This window comes from Lepidochelys olivacea, assembly GCF_965140295.1.
Source record: "Lepidochelys olivacea isolate rLepOli2 genome assembly, chromosome: 10".
NCBI lineage: Eukaryota > Metazoa > Chordata > Testudines > Cheloniidae > Lepidochelys > Lepidochelys olivacea.
The window spans coordinates 66522604-66535196 of record NC_140420.1 but is presented as its reverse complement, the minus strand read 5'-3'; the positions used below and the strand labels follow the sequence as shown (position 1 = coordinate 66535196).

The window sequence follows — 12593 nt, the reverse complement described above, 5'->3', positions numbered from 1 at the left end:
CTTGTAACAAAAGTTTTGGATAGAAATGTAGGTCTAGATCCTCATGTGGTATAAATTCACATAGGTCCAACGAAGTCAGCTGAGAATCTGGCCCATGACCCACAAGTTATGATATCTTCTTCCTAGGCAGTAATAGGTAAAAAGACCTCTGTAGGATCTTAAAGTTGTATTGTATGTGTGTTCCACACACAGAAAGCCAAACCATACCTAAATGGTCTTGGTAGAGGATATCAAACAGGGCTAAGTAAACAGTATTGGGTAATCTTGTCTGTTTTCCACAGAAATAAAAACTTGGGAGTCAAATAAAATATTTACTTTGGGAAAGTAATAAGAAGAAAGTGAACTTTAAAAAGGTAAATTAAACATCGTATAACACTTTTGCAAGATCAAAAATAATAAAAACAAACCTTTGCATTTCAAACCCATGATTCTAGAATGTATATATCGCAATGACCCACCCAAATTCTTCTATATTACATTTATGAATCAAGCTAAAAACCAGCAAAGATATTATTCAGAGCATTGATAAACTGTGTGTTATCCATCTCAGGTTGTTTTAATTTGCCCTTTAAATTATAGACCCCGTCACAGTATCCCTTATTTTTGAAAATGTCAGGAGGAAAAACCCTATCCAAAAAATCAAAAAAATACTAAGGCACAAAAAGCAATGTAAGCACTAGACAATCATGAACATTTTCAAGCACATTAAACCTATGTTTATGTTCATCCTATGTTACGTTAAAAGCAGAGGCTTTGATTTAAGCAGTAGACACTAGAAGGCCTTCTATCAGAATAAAATTTAAAACTATAGCCTATGTCATCTCAGAAATGTCAGATCAGATAGATACAACTAAGAAGCTTTCATCTTTGCAATTAATGACAGCACAATTTAAAATGACTGTGTCATTCAAATAATGATTGCAATCATTGCCTTCTGAAGCCTTCTCCGTAGAGATCCCTATCCTAAGGAATTACAAAGTAAAAATGCTCTTCAGGAAGTGTTTATGCAAGAAAGCAAAGTAGTATTAACTATATTAAACAATGAGGCTATGCAAGGAAATAATTTAAAATAAACCAAGTTTATTTCAAAGAAATTTATAACTTTAAAAATAAAAAAGTCTACCATAGTCTTACTACTCAATAATAGCCAAAAATGATGACTCTACTGCCACAGCCCAACTCTAAGGGTTTGCTAAATTCTTTTACATATAATTATGACACTTTTGCTAATTTTACTAAGGACACAAAAAGTGTAGCCTTTTGCTTGAATATACTGGTGTTGATACACAGGTAATTACTTACTTATTTTTCCTGCTATACTTTTTAAAAGCCATTGGAGACTTCAGGTTGGTTTATTTATAAAGCTTATTTTTTTCCAGGGCTTTGCACCTTTAATAGATTTCTGGCATTTGGCTTGGGTTCTACTGCATCATAGGAAAGGTGGGCCTGTGAGAGCTCTCAGCCAGTTATCAAAGAACATCTACCACTGAATCCTAAATACACTGCTAATCTTGTAGATCTTCTCCAGCATTTAACTCTGAAGTATTCTAAGAACGTACTCTGATTTATTTGAAAGAGAAAGATTACCCAGCTCAAATCTCTCTCCTTAGTTACTTCTTTCAAAATGTCACACTACCAACTTTTGCTGGATGGGTTGGGTTGCCTGATGGACCCATTAGGTGAATAATTTTTATATATCTGCTGCCATCTTCACAAGGTCTAATAATCATAGTCTTTGAAGCCACTTCTGTGCCACCAGATTCACAACTGCCCTCTCTTTCTTGACTTTCTGCATCATAAATGGACAGAAGTGGCAATGAGGGGAAGGCAGCAGATTCTCTGGGTAAGACTGGGAAAGCATGTTCATGGCAATAGGGTTGGCAATTTCCTGGGCAAAATCTAGTTGAGGACAGGGTGCTGGTACATACCAGCTTAAACTTGGTTTAAACCAGGACACTGGGAAAAATAACTACATCAGTGTCCAGCAAGTTCTCCAAGCATAGAACAAATCTTTTCAAACTTCAGATACATGCATTCAAAACTGAGGAATAGGGTCAGTCTACTCACTACATCAAAACTGGTCTTCTGCTACAGAATGCTGCACAGCCAAATGAACCTGGATTGGTAGTCTGCAACTCTGCATGCTTCTGATTGCTTAATGCTTCAAGCCTACAACTCTGCATTACTGTAATTTTCATATAATCAAATGTTTTCGACTATAATACTGAAATATGAGTCATGACACATATAACTTAATCGAGAAAATACCAAACCAAAAATGTATAGACATTCCAATGTTCAGTATTATCCTTACAAGTATTACATCTACTGCAGTTTTTTTTTGTACAACCCTAAATTAATCTATGAATCTACTGCCTTATGTAGCCACAATTTGAATATGTAACTAAAACTAAGGGTAATGTGGTGTGCATTAATGAAACAGTTTTTAAAACACAAAATGCCTTAACCTGGGATGAAGTAGTTTTTCCCAGGGTGCTAAAAACTATGTTTTTACCTGGTAAAAACCGCCTCTGGAAAATATCAGGCCATCCCAAGCTTTGTTAAGAGTTCCCAAAAAAAGGGATGTAGCCAGCACCTTCTCGTTTAAAATTTTTTTTTAAAAGGGAATAAAAGATGTAGGCTGTTGTATGTTCAGAGTAATTGGGGCTAATGGCACTTTATAGTATCTTGGCAGCCAAATGATTCTCTGTCGTCCCACAGCCTTGCAGAGTGAGACATGCTATAGATGGCTGCAGATACTAGCTGAAGATGCACGTTGCTCCTTTTCAGTGCAGCAGCAATGTGTGCCCAGAAGAGTGTTCCCCAGTACTATCCCCACTGGCAGGATTCCTAGAATAGTGAATACATTTTCCAGCATCCTTGGTCACACTAGTAGTGCTATCCAGGCAGGATTTAGCTCTACATTCATGTGTTACATTTGTAGGCAGGGTGCTTCAGTGTTTTGGGAGAGGACCCACATGTCATTTTATGGGCTGCACTCAAGTTGGTTAACCATTTAATCCAATATATTTAAGATTATTCAGTGGTCTTCACATGAGGAGTATGTTTTGTTTGAATACTGTATTTTATGGCCATCTTTTCCTAGTTTTAAAAAATATGAACTTAAACAAAATGCAATGAGGAGTCCGGTGGCACCTTAAAGACTAACAGATTTATTTGGGCATAAGCTTTTGTTGGTAGAAAACCCACTTCTTCAGACCATGCATTTGAAGAAGTGGGGGTTTTTTACCCATGAAAGCTTATGTCCAAATAAATCTGTTAGTCTTTAAGGTGCCACTGGACTCCTCGTTGTTTTTGTGGATACAGACTAACACGGCTACCCCTCTGATACTTTAAAAAAATGTTTAGTGTTCAGATATTACAAGTTTTTCTTCCAACTAGTAATATAGCAGGTCAGAAACCAGTTTTTGATCTGACTATATAGGCTCTTGAATGATGTCACATTTCATGAAAATAAGTGCTGCCTCCAAGCAATTCAGAAATACCAACAGTAAATAAAAAAAGTCTTACTCTGAAATAGTTATGACTTTTATGTGGTAAGTATTTTACACGATGTGATCCTCATACATTGCTGGTTTGAGCAAAATGGGTATTAATTTATTTTCAGTATTTTTAAATTAATTTCAATCCATTTTCAGACAAACTGTACTGCCGAACGCTTTATCTCCACATTCTTTGTGTTCGTTTAGTCAGTGTAAATAAACTACTTTGCTTTCTAACCTGGTGTTTCTGAAGAGTTAGACAATGGAGCGGACGCTTCTGCTAAAGCTGCTAATGTAGCTAATACTGATGTTGATGAATTTCCAAATTGTACAGCAGATACTCCCGTCTCATCTAGTAGGAGAAAAAATAAAGTCAGTTCACAAACTTGTATTAGAATGTTACACAAGTCCCTATCTTTTACAGTGAAGAAATATATTGGTCTTGTTATAAACCAAAAGTGCGTTCTGAAGACAAGTTTGTTAGGGCTAATGCAGTTTCTGAGGAGTTACCTCAATTTACATTATTATTCTAAGTACTTGGATATTAATAATAGGCAAAAGACAACAAAGAGGAATAAGGCACCTGCTGCAATCTTACCATCACTGTTCTTAATAGTCTGCATAAAATGGCAAATCAACTAAGTCCCAATAGCTATCCTAAACGCATGTAAATAGCTGTTGCATTTGATATATTTGCAGAAGATACCAGACCTGTTAGGTTCACCACGCCTCCAGGTCCAATGATAAACTGTGGTGTGGCTGCATGTATTGTCACAGTGTCAGGACTCTCTGGATTTGTATTGATTTGGTTCTGCATTGCAATCTAGGAGTCAAAGGACAACAATACTATTCAGTCTGCAAATAAACATTAAAAACAAACATATTATACTTCTATAAAAACATTTTTTTAAAATGACAGCTTCCTCCACAGGAGAAGGTAAATAAAACTAGATAAAAATATAAATCTACAGTCAACCCCTACGTAATAATCTAGGAGCAATTTCAGGTAGATTGGAAAGAGCAAGGACAGATGAGAACTCACCAAATTATGTAAATTGTGGCCAAGAGGCTGCAACTTTAGACTTTATCTTATTAGCTTCATAAAGGCAACATAATCTGACTGAAGTAAAACAGCAGACTGCCACCAACACCTGTTTCCCTAGCATTTCAATACTGAATACTCAATACCCTCACTTATTCTCGGCCATACAGGCCCATTTAACCATGAAGTTTATATAAAACTGCATAATCTCAGCATCTAAAAAGGTCTGAAGCTACCATGCAAGCGATTGTACTGGTAAACCAAAAAGCCTGGCAGTGTGAAACTGGGCATTCCAATGGATCCAATCCTCACTAGTATAGAAAGTTGGGCTGGTGCCTCCAACAAAAAAAGGGCATCTCCTCCCTCTCCCATTCCACCAACTAATTTAGCCCCCACACGGAAAACTAATCTAACACTGAAGCCAGGACATATTGCCAGAGATGCCCGTAGCTTAGAGTTAGTTGCCATCCCTCATCTGCAAACTAGCCCAGCTATTCTGTAAGTCAGAATGAGCAAGTTAAAAAGACTAAAGGCCCTCACTTCTTGGATTGGCAGGGGCTAGAAGCATTCTTCAGCCAATTTTTACACAAATAGTGTGTATTAGCATTATCTCACTTCTATGCTATGGACTGGAGGGGAGAAAATCTATGTTCATCACCATGCAACCTCCCACAGCTACTAAATTAACAATTTAGCTGATCAGCATCTTTCTGTAAGTTTCATCTACATCATAAATCAAAAAGTTACCTGTAATATTTCTGCTACATCTTCATTCCCATTGTCTATTGCAATATCTAATGCAGTTTTGCAGAATTTACTTTGTGTGTGGACGTCTGCTCCATATTTTATTAAGAGCTCCACCACCTCCTGGTGATTGTGTTCTGTAGCCCAATGAAGAGCAGTCATCTTTAGCATGTCCTTTGCATTAACATCAGCACCATGCTGCAAACAAAAACATTACATAAATCAAATAAGCACAGGCTGTTTGAACTGCAAAATGCTGCAAATGGAACGATGTCCAAGATGATGAAAGTACTCTCTTTCACTTGCTTGCTGCAAGGAACTTTGTGCTGTCTTACAATTACTATTTCATTAAAAGTACTTTACAGTAATTATCACACACATTAACACAAAGGATTAAATAATTCCTAGGACCACATGTGTAGGTTTTAGAATATTTTTATTTATATAGTACTGCATTATGAAGAAGTCTTATTTTTGGATGCCAATAAACAATTTGCCTGAAAGCACACTGATTGTTACAAATATTTAAAAATAAAATACAAAACTGAATGGGAAAAAAAAATGTACGATGTGCACCTTCAGTACAGACGTTAAATTTTTAAAAAGTCCTTAAAATTATTTAAAAAGTCATTTTCAGCCAATTGAGGGATTAAAAAAAGTTACACCTATGCAGATTTATGATTAATTAGTCTTCTAGATTCAGGTTCAATTTCAAATGGCAGATAACACAAAAAGAAGTTTCTACCTTAAGTAAGACTTCTACTATGTTTGCATGGCCTTCAGATGCTGCCATATGTAATGGAGTTCTATCCACTTTGGTTCTTGCATCCCGACTTACACCAGCTCGAAGTAACACTTCTGTTGTTGAATAGTGTCCGTACTGTGCTGCTAGATGAAGTGGTGATGTTCCCAACTGTAATGTGGTACAAAAGTGGACTATTAACAAAAACCAAAAAAAAAAAACCCCCCAGCATGAAGTACTCACTTCCAACCCTCTCGTTTTGTCTCTTATCCTGGATGTACAGAACCCAGGCATCAGTCAACCACTTCTAACTCTGTTTGTCTTAATAATCCTATCTTTTCCCTTTCTAATATCATGGAAAGAAGGAGCTGCAAGTTGAAGGAAAGAAATATAAAAAGAAAAATTTCCAAGTTAAGATTTTCTGCCAACAAGTTCCCATCATCCAGAGAAGAGAGCACTGTCTGTGGCTTGCCTCTTCAAAGTCACATACACATTCGAACTCCACCAACTTCCACCTTTGGTGTTTGTCATTGACCCTACTTCTGCTGATCATCAGCAATTAGAATAAAGCTATTAATTGGGCCCTCTTCCTAAACTAACACATGGTCATGTAATCAGGATAAGCTTTCTTTCTGAATGAAGGATGTACACATTTTATTATATTTTCCAAAGTTCACCTGGACTGCCTTTAAAAGATTAACTCATTCAGAGTTCACAATCATCAATTACTTTTAAGTGCCCAAAATAGTCCTGGGTATGTAATTCCTATGTCAACAATACAATTAACTAGCCAGTTTCAATTTGCAATACCATAGTCCAATGTCCAACCTCAGATTCAATACGGGAATATATATATAAACCTCAATGTAGGTTTATATGATTGTACAGATTTCCGATCGTTTAATTACACTATTTTCCAGGGAAGATATCACAGAGAAAACAAAAATAATGTAAAAACATTTCAAAGAAATGAAATTTTTTTATTACCCAGTCTGTGGTAAAAGGTGCTCCATTTGCCATCAAAATGCGAACTTCATCATCTTGACCTGCTCGTGCAGCTTCTAAAAGCTTCTTTCCCAAATCTACCAAGGACATCTTGTGAAATAATGTAGGAGGAAAATGTTGAAAAGTTTAACATTAAATGGACACTACTTCTTAAGTGTACAAATGCTACCAGAGTTTTTAAAAAATGCCAATCATTATTTTTCTTCTCCATAATTTTTTGGGGTTTTTTTTGCAACACTTTTAAAAATGAGATGATGCTTTAGGCACTATAACAAGTTTCCTCACCTGCTTAATACACAGCCAACCTGTTCATGCAACCTTTTTTGGTCATTCAAATAGAGTTGAAGTTGGGTGAAGAGTTTAATACTTAATATTCCTTGCATTATTGTCCACAGCTGTGGAAGGTTTTTCTTCTTTAAAAGTTACTGCAGCCTCAAATTAGACTGAACTGGCTATATACTCTCTAAATAAACAATGATTGATACTCTCTTACTTGGTATTGATTGCAACCTAGTGCAGCTACTTATGTTCCCTGTTCATATTTCCCACTGACATTGCATATATTCAGAAAAGATATTTACTTTGATTAATTAAGGATCTGCCATGCTAAAAATACATTATGATAGACAGGAAGCACAATACTTTTGATAACTTTTCTACAGAATTCCCTCTAGTGTACTGTATGGTAACACAAATATGTCAAAAAAGTTAATTTGCACTGCCAAGAAAGAGAAGACAAGGAATTTGGGACCAGTTGTGGCTTCACCTTGTAAATACACCAAAGCCAGATCAATTGTCAAAATTAACAAAAAAAAAAAAAACGTACAACTTGCCAGGGAAATCCATAGCCAAGCACTGGAAACAGTGGACATGTTCACTGTAAGTGACTCAAAATGACTGAACTAAAATTCAAAATAAAAACCAAAAATCCAGAATTCATCATTTCAGAAAAATAGTTAAGTCTGAGAGAATTCCCCCATCTAATCTTGCAAATGCTCATATAAACACACACAAAACCCCATACTTTCTAAAATTTATGAAATTCATATTTAATATAGCTAGCTGCTGCACCGCTTTCAAATATACACGCTACCTTATCTGAACATTCTCTTTCAAGCTGGAAAGGGATTTTTTGTTTGTTTGGCAATAGACTTAATTGCTGGAACATTTCTTCAGAGGAGTATTTTCTATTTTCTGTATTAATATATTTTCCATATGAAGAAGATTTGTTAAGAAATATTGTTGAAAGCATAAATATGTGAATAATATTTTATTTTTTAGTGTATACAATGTTTGAGTGATGGCAATTGATAGTACTGATATCAATTTGATAGTGCTTGTTCAGCGTATTATTTTATTGTAAATATGCAGAATTGGTAGAAATAGCAATTTAAGGACTTATGGATAAAATGTTTTCAATTTTAGACATTCTAATTTTAATAGTATACATGGCTATATTTCTATGCATGTTTTAGGAGCCTCAACAAGGTTGTGGACTTCACAAGGCAAGTAATAGATAGACAGGTCTATGTTGTTTGTGTATACTGTACCCAGAGTGGAGATTTTGTATGACACCCTGTAACTTTGAAAGACGCTGGCCTCAATAAGAAAAGGAGTACTTGTGGCACCTTAGAGACTAACCAATTTATTTGAGCATGAGCTTTCGTGAGCTACAGCTCACTTCATCGGATGCATACCGTGGAAACTGCAGTAGACATTATATACACACAGAGACCATGAAACAATACCCCCTCCCACCCCACTGTCCTGCTGGTAATAGCTTATCTAAAGTGATCATCAAGTTGGGCCATTTCCAGCACAAATCCAGGTTTTCTCACCCTCCGCACCCCCCCCCCCCCACACACACACACAAACTCACTCTCCTGCTGGTAATAGCTTATCAAAAGTGACCACTCTCCCTACAATGTGCATGATAATCAAGGTGGGCCATTTCCAGCACAAATCCAGGTTTTCTCACCCTCCGCCCCCCCCCCCCCACACACACACACAAACTCACTCTCCTGCTGGTAATAGCCCACCCAAAGTGACCACTCTCTTCACAATGTGTATGATAATCAAGGTGGGCCATTTCCTGCACAAATCCAGGTTCTCTCACCCCCTCAACCCCTCCAAAAACCACACACACAAACTCAATCTCCTGCTGGTAATAGCTTATCCAAAGTGACCACTCTCCCTACAATGTGCATGATAATCAAGGTGGGCCATTTCCAGCATAAATCCAGGTTCTCACCCCCCCACCCCCATATACACACAAACTCACTCTCCTGCTGGCAATAGCTCATCCAAATTGACCACTCTCCAAGTTTAAATCCAAGTTTAACCAGAACGTCGGGGGGGGGGGGGTAGGAAAAAGCAAGGGGAAATAGGCTACCTTGCATAATGACTTAGCCACTCCCAGTCTCTATTTAAGCCTAAATTAATAGTATCCAATTTGCAAATGAATTCCAATTCAGCAGTTTCTCACTGGAGTCTGGATTTGAAGTTTTTTTGTTGTAAGATAGCAACCTTCATGTCGGTGATTGCGTGACCAGAGAGATTGAAGTGTTCTCCGACTGGTTTATGAATGTTATAATTCTTGACATCTGATTTGTGTCCATTTATTCTTTTACGTAGAGACTGTCCAGTTTGACCAATGTAACCCCGCAACCTGAAGCAAATACTCACCAACAACCACATACCACACAACAGAACCACTAGCCCAGGAACCTATCCTTGCAACAAAGCCCGTTGCCAACTGTGCCCACATATCTATTCAGGGGACACCATCACAGGGCCTAATAACATCAGCCACACTATCAGAGGCTCATTCACCTGCACATCCACCAATGTGATATATGCCATCATGTGCCAGCAATGCCCCTCTGCCATTTACATTGGTCAAACTGGACAGGAGAGTGAGTTTATGTGTGTGTGTGTGTGTGTGTGTGTATGTTCCCCGGGGGGCGGGGGTGAGAAAGCCTGGATCTGTGCTGGAAATGACCCACCTTGATTATCATGCACATTGTAGGGAGAGTGGTCACTTTGGATAAGCTATTACCAGCAGGAGATTGAGTTTGTGTGTATGGTTTTTGGAGGGGTTGAGGGGGTGAGAGAACCTGGATTTGTGCAGGAAATGGCCCACCTTGATTATCACACACATTGTGAGGAGAGTGGTCACTTTGGATGGGCTATTACCAGCAGGAGAGTGAGTTTGTGTGGGGGAGGGCGGGGGGGGGGGGCGGAGGGTGAGAAAACCTGGATTTGTGCTGGAAATGGCCCAACTTAATGATCACTTTAGATAAGCTATTACCAGCAGGACAGTGGGGTGGGAGGGGGTATTGTTTCATGGTCTCTGTGTGTATATAATGTCTACTGCAGTTTCCACGGTATGCATCCGATGAAGTGAGCTGTAGCTCACGAAAGCTTATGCTCAAATAAATTGGTTAGTCTCTAAGGTGCCACAAGTACTCCTTTTCTTTTTGCAAAGACAGACTAACACGGCTGTTACTCTGAAACCTGGCCTCAATAACTCTTTCTTTTATGCTCCCTTTATCACAAACATTTCTGTGCCTTCTTCCATGCTCCTTATGCTCAGAATATAAATCTATCTGTGATGCTTTCATAATCATCTCATTTAGTCCACCCTAAAAAACTCATTTCTGCAGCATTACCCACTAACAACAGAATGGTAGACTTTTTTTTTTTCCCCCTGCACCACACATACTTACGGCTAAGTGAAAAGCCGTGATTAAGTAAAAAGCCATTTTGTCATATTCAACACATCAGCTAAGATAATTAAAAAGTAGTAGGACAAATCAAGTATGAAGTTGCAGGTTAAGTCATTTTGGAGATAAAAGCTGATAAAATTACCCAAGGAAACTTTTCAAAGATGTTCGAGAAGAGCTAATATTTTGAATCTACCTCTACAAAACAGCATGCAAGGCTTGGTTGAATCTTTCCATAACAGTTCCTACATAAGATATGACATGTTAAATTAAAACTAGTAATTGCTAGTACTACGTGTACTCCTCCCAAATTCACACAGCATATATAACTCTAAAAAAGGCACTTAATATTTCCCTTCTGTATAAAATGGGTGTCTTTGAAAAGCAGCACTTTATTTTAGGTTTCCATCATTTTCAAGGCAACATATGGACTTTTGCATAAATTTGGCTAATCACTGTCCCAAGACAATGACTATAACAACTTTTTTCACAACTGAAAAAAACAGTTAAATTACTGATACCTGTACAGTTGTAAATATACAGGTCTTGCTTTTTTGGGGAGCGGGGAGTAAGAGGCAGAAGGAAAAAAAATAAACCTATGTGGCAAAACATCCCTAAACGTATGCGTTTTCTACAAGAACTCCCTGGAACAACAGCTTTGCAAAACCACTGACTGACCTTAGACCCAATATTAAAAATTAAATAATTACAGTGTCCAGAATTTAAAATACAGTTTAAACAACCAGCCAAAACATATTGAATTTTTCATTCTTTTATCTATGCTTCCATCTGCAAAGATACTAAGAATGAGAATGGGTTTTACCAATTTACTTTCCAGTCATGCATGACAAATGGTTCAGACGGTATTATATTAGTCATAGTTTATGAGAAGCATGATATATATTTCTTGATAGAGTAATTTACTGATGCTCATGGTTACAGGTCTAGCTGCTCTTCTTTTTTGGTCTCTTTCACTGCACTTTGTCACGCCTTTATCTGTCCTAGGGTGGAATTCCGCAATTCATTCTCCCACACTTAATCAGGGCCTGGGCTACAGTACCCTGCACGTCAACTGTTCTCACCCTGCAGGTCCAACTGAGTTTGAAAACCTGAGGTTCTTCTCTTTGGAAGTCCATGACTAGTGATGCCCAGTGTGCAGACGGGCTTCTTAAAAACCAAATATTATTTATTTATAAATAGGAACAAAGCTTTTAGAGTGAAGGGCACATCATTGCCTGATGGTAACTTAAGCAGGCCTTAACTTCTTCAGACACTCAGTCTAATGGGTGCCTGTGTCAGCCTGGTTGCTCTGAACAACTGCCCCCCTCACACCTTCGATCAAGAGACCCTTATTAAATCTGCCATAGTTCTTTTGACCTTCTACATTCCCAGCATTTTCCTGTCCTGAAATTGCCTCTTAACTCTCAAACGTTTGCTCACAAGTGGATTATCTTGAGACATTCTTTCCTTTCCTGCTTGCTTTTCCCTTCAGTCCCCTATTAAACAAAAACAATATATTCATACAGTAAAAATCCCAAGAGCCAGGTCAATATACAGTATTTATAAATTATTACAGAACAGCTCCAATTCCATCACACAAATGATAGGGCAGTTCAGGAAGAAATACCATTAAACTATTAATTTCATTCTCTTTAAATGGAGTCAAAATCAGTCACAAAACCAGTGAATTTGTAAAGTTTTCTTTGTGACTTCTTGAATTATGGTAGTTCCTGACTGAGAAATGAAGGAGTGAGGACAAGATGACTAGCACTGTAGACATCTATATTACTTCTAGTATCAGGAACCAAACTGTTTTTTAGTGTAAGAAAGTA

At 37.6% G+C, this 12593-nt stretch overlaps 1 protein-coding gene across 3 annotated transcripts in view; it reads right to left on the bottom strand.

Moving 5' to 3' along the window:
• The window catches only part of GABPB1 (GA binding protein transcription factor subunit beta 1), a 38811-nt gene that overhangs the window by 18476 nt on the left and 7742 nt on the right, over nt 1–12593 (bottom strand). For 2 of the 3 annotated variants that reach the window (XM_084640930.1, XM_084640931.1), the window contains exons 2-6: nt 7019–7126; nt 6035–6202; nt 5293–5487; nt 4215–4326; nt 3742–3855 (exon numbers count right to left, since the gene is read on the bottom strand). In XM_084640930.1, coding sequence (XP_084497056.1) covers nt 3742–3855; nt 4215–4326; nt 5293–5487; nt 6035–6202; nt 7019–7126 — 697 coding nt within the window. Of the gene's footprint in view, nt 1–3741; nt 3856–4214; nt 4327–5292; nt 5488–6034; nt 6203–7018; nt 7127–7321; nt 7640–12593 lie in introns of those variants that run through there. The other variant, XM_084640932.1, reaches the window with a different exon arrangement.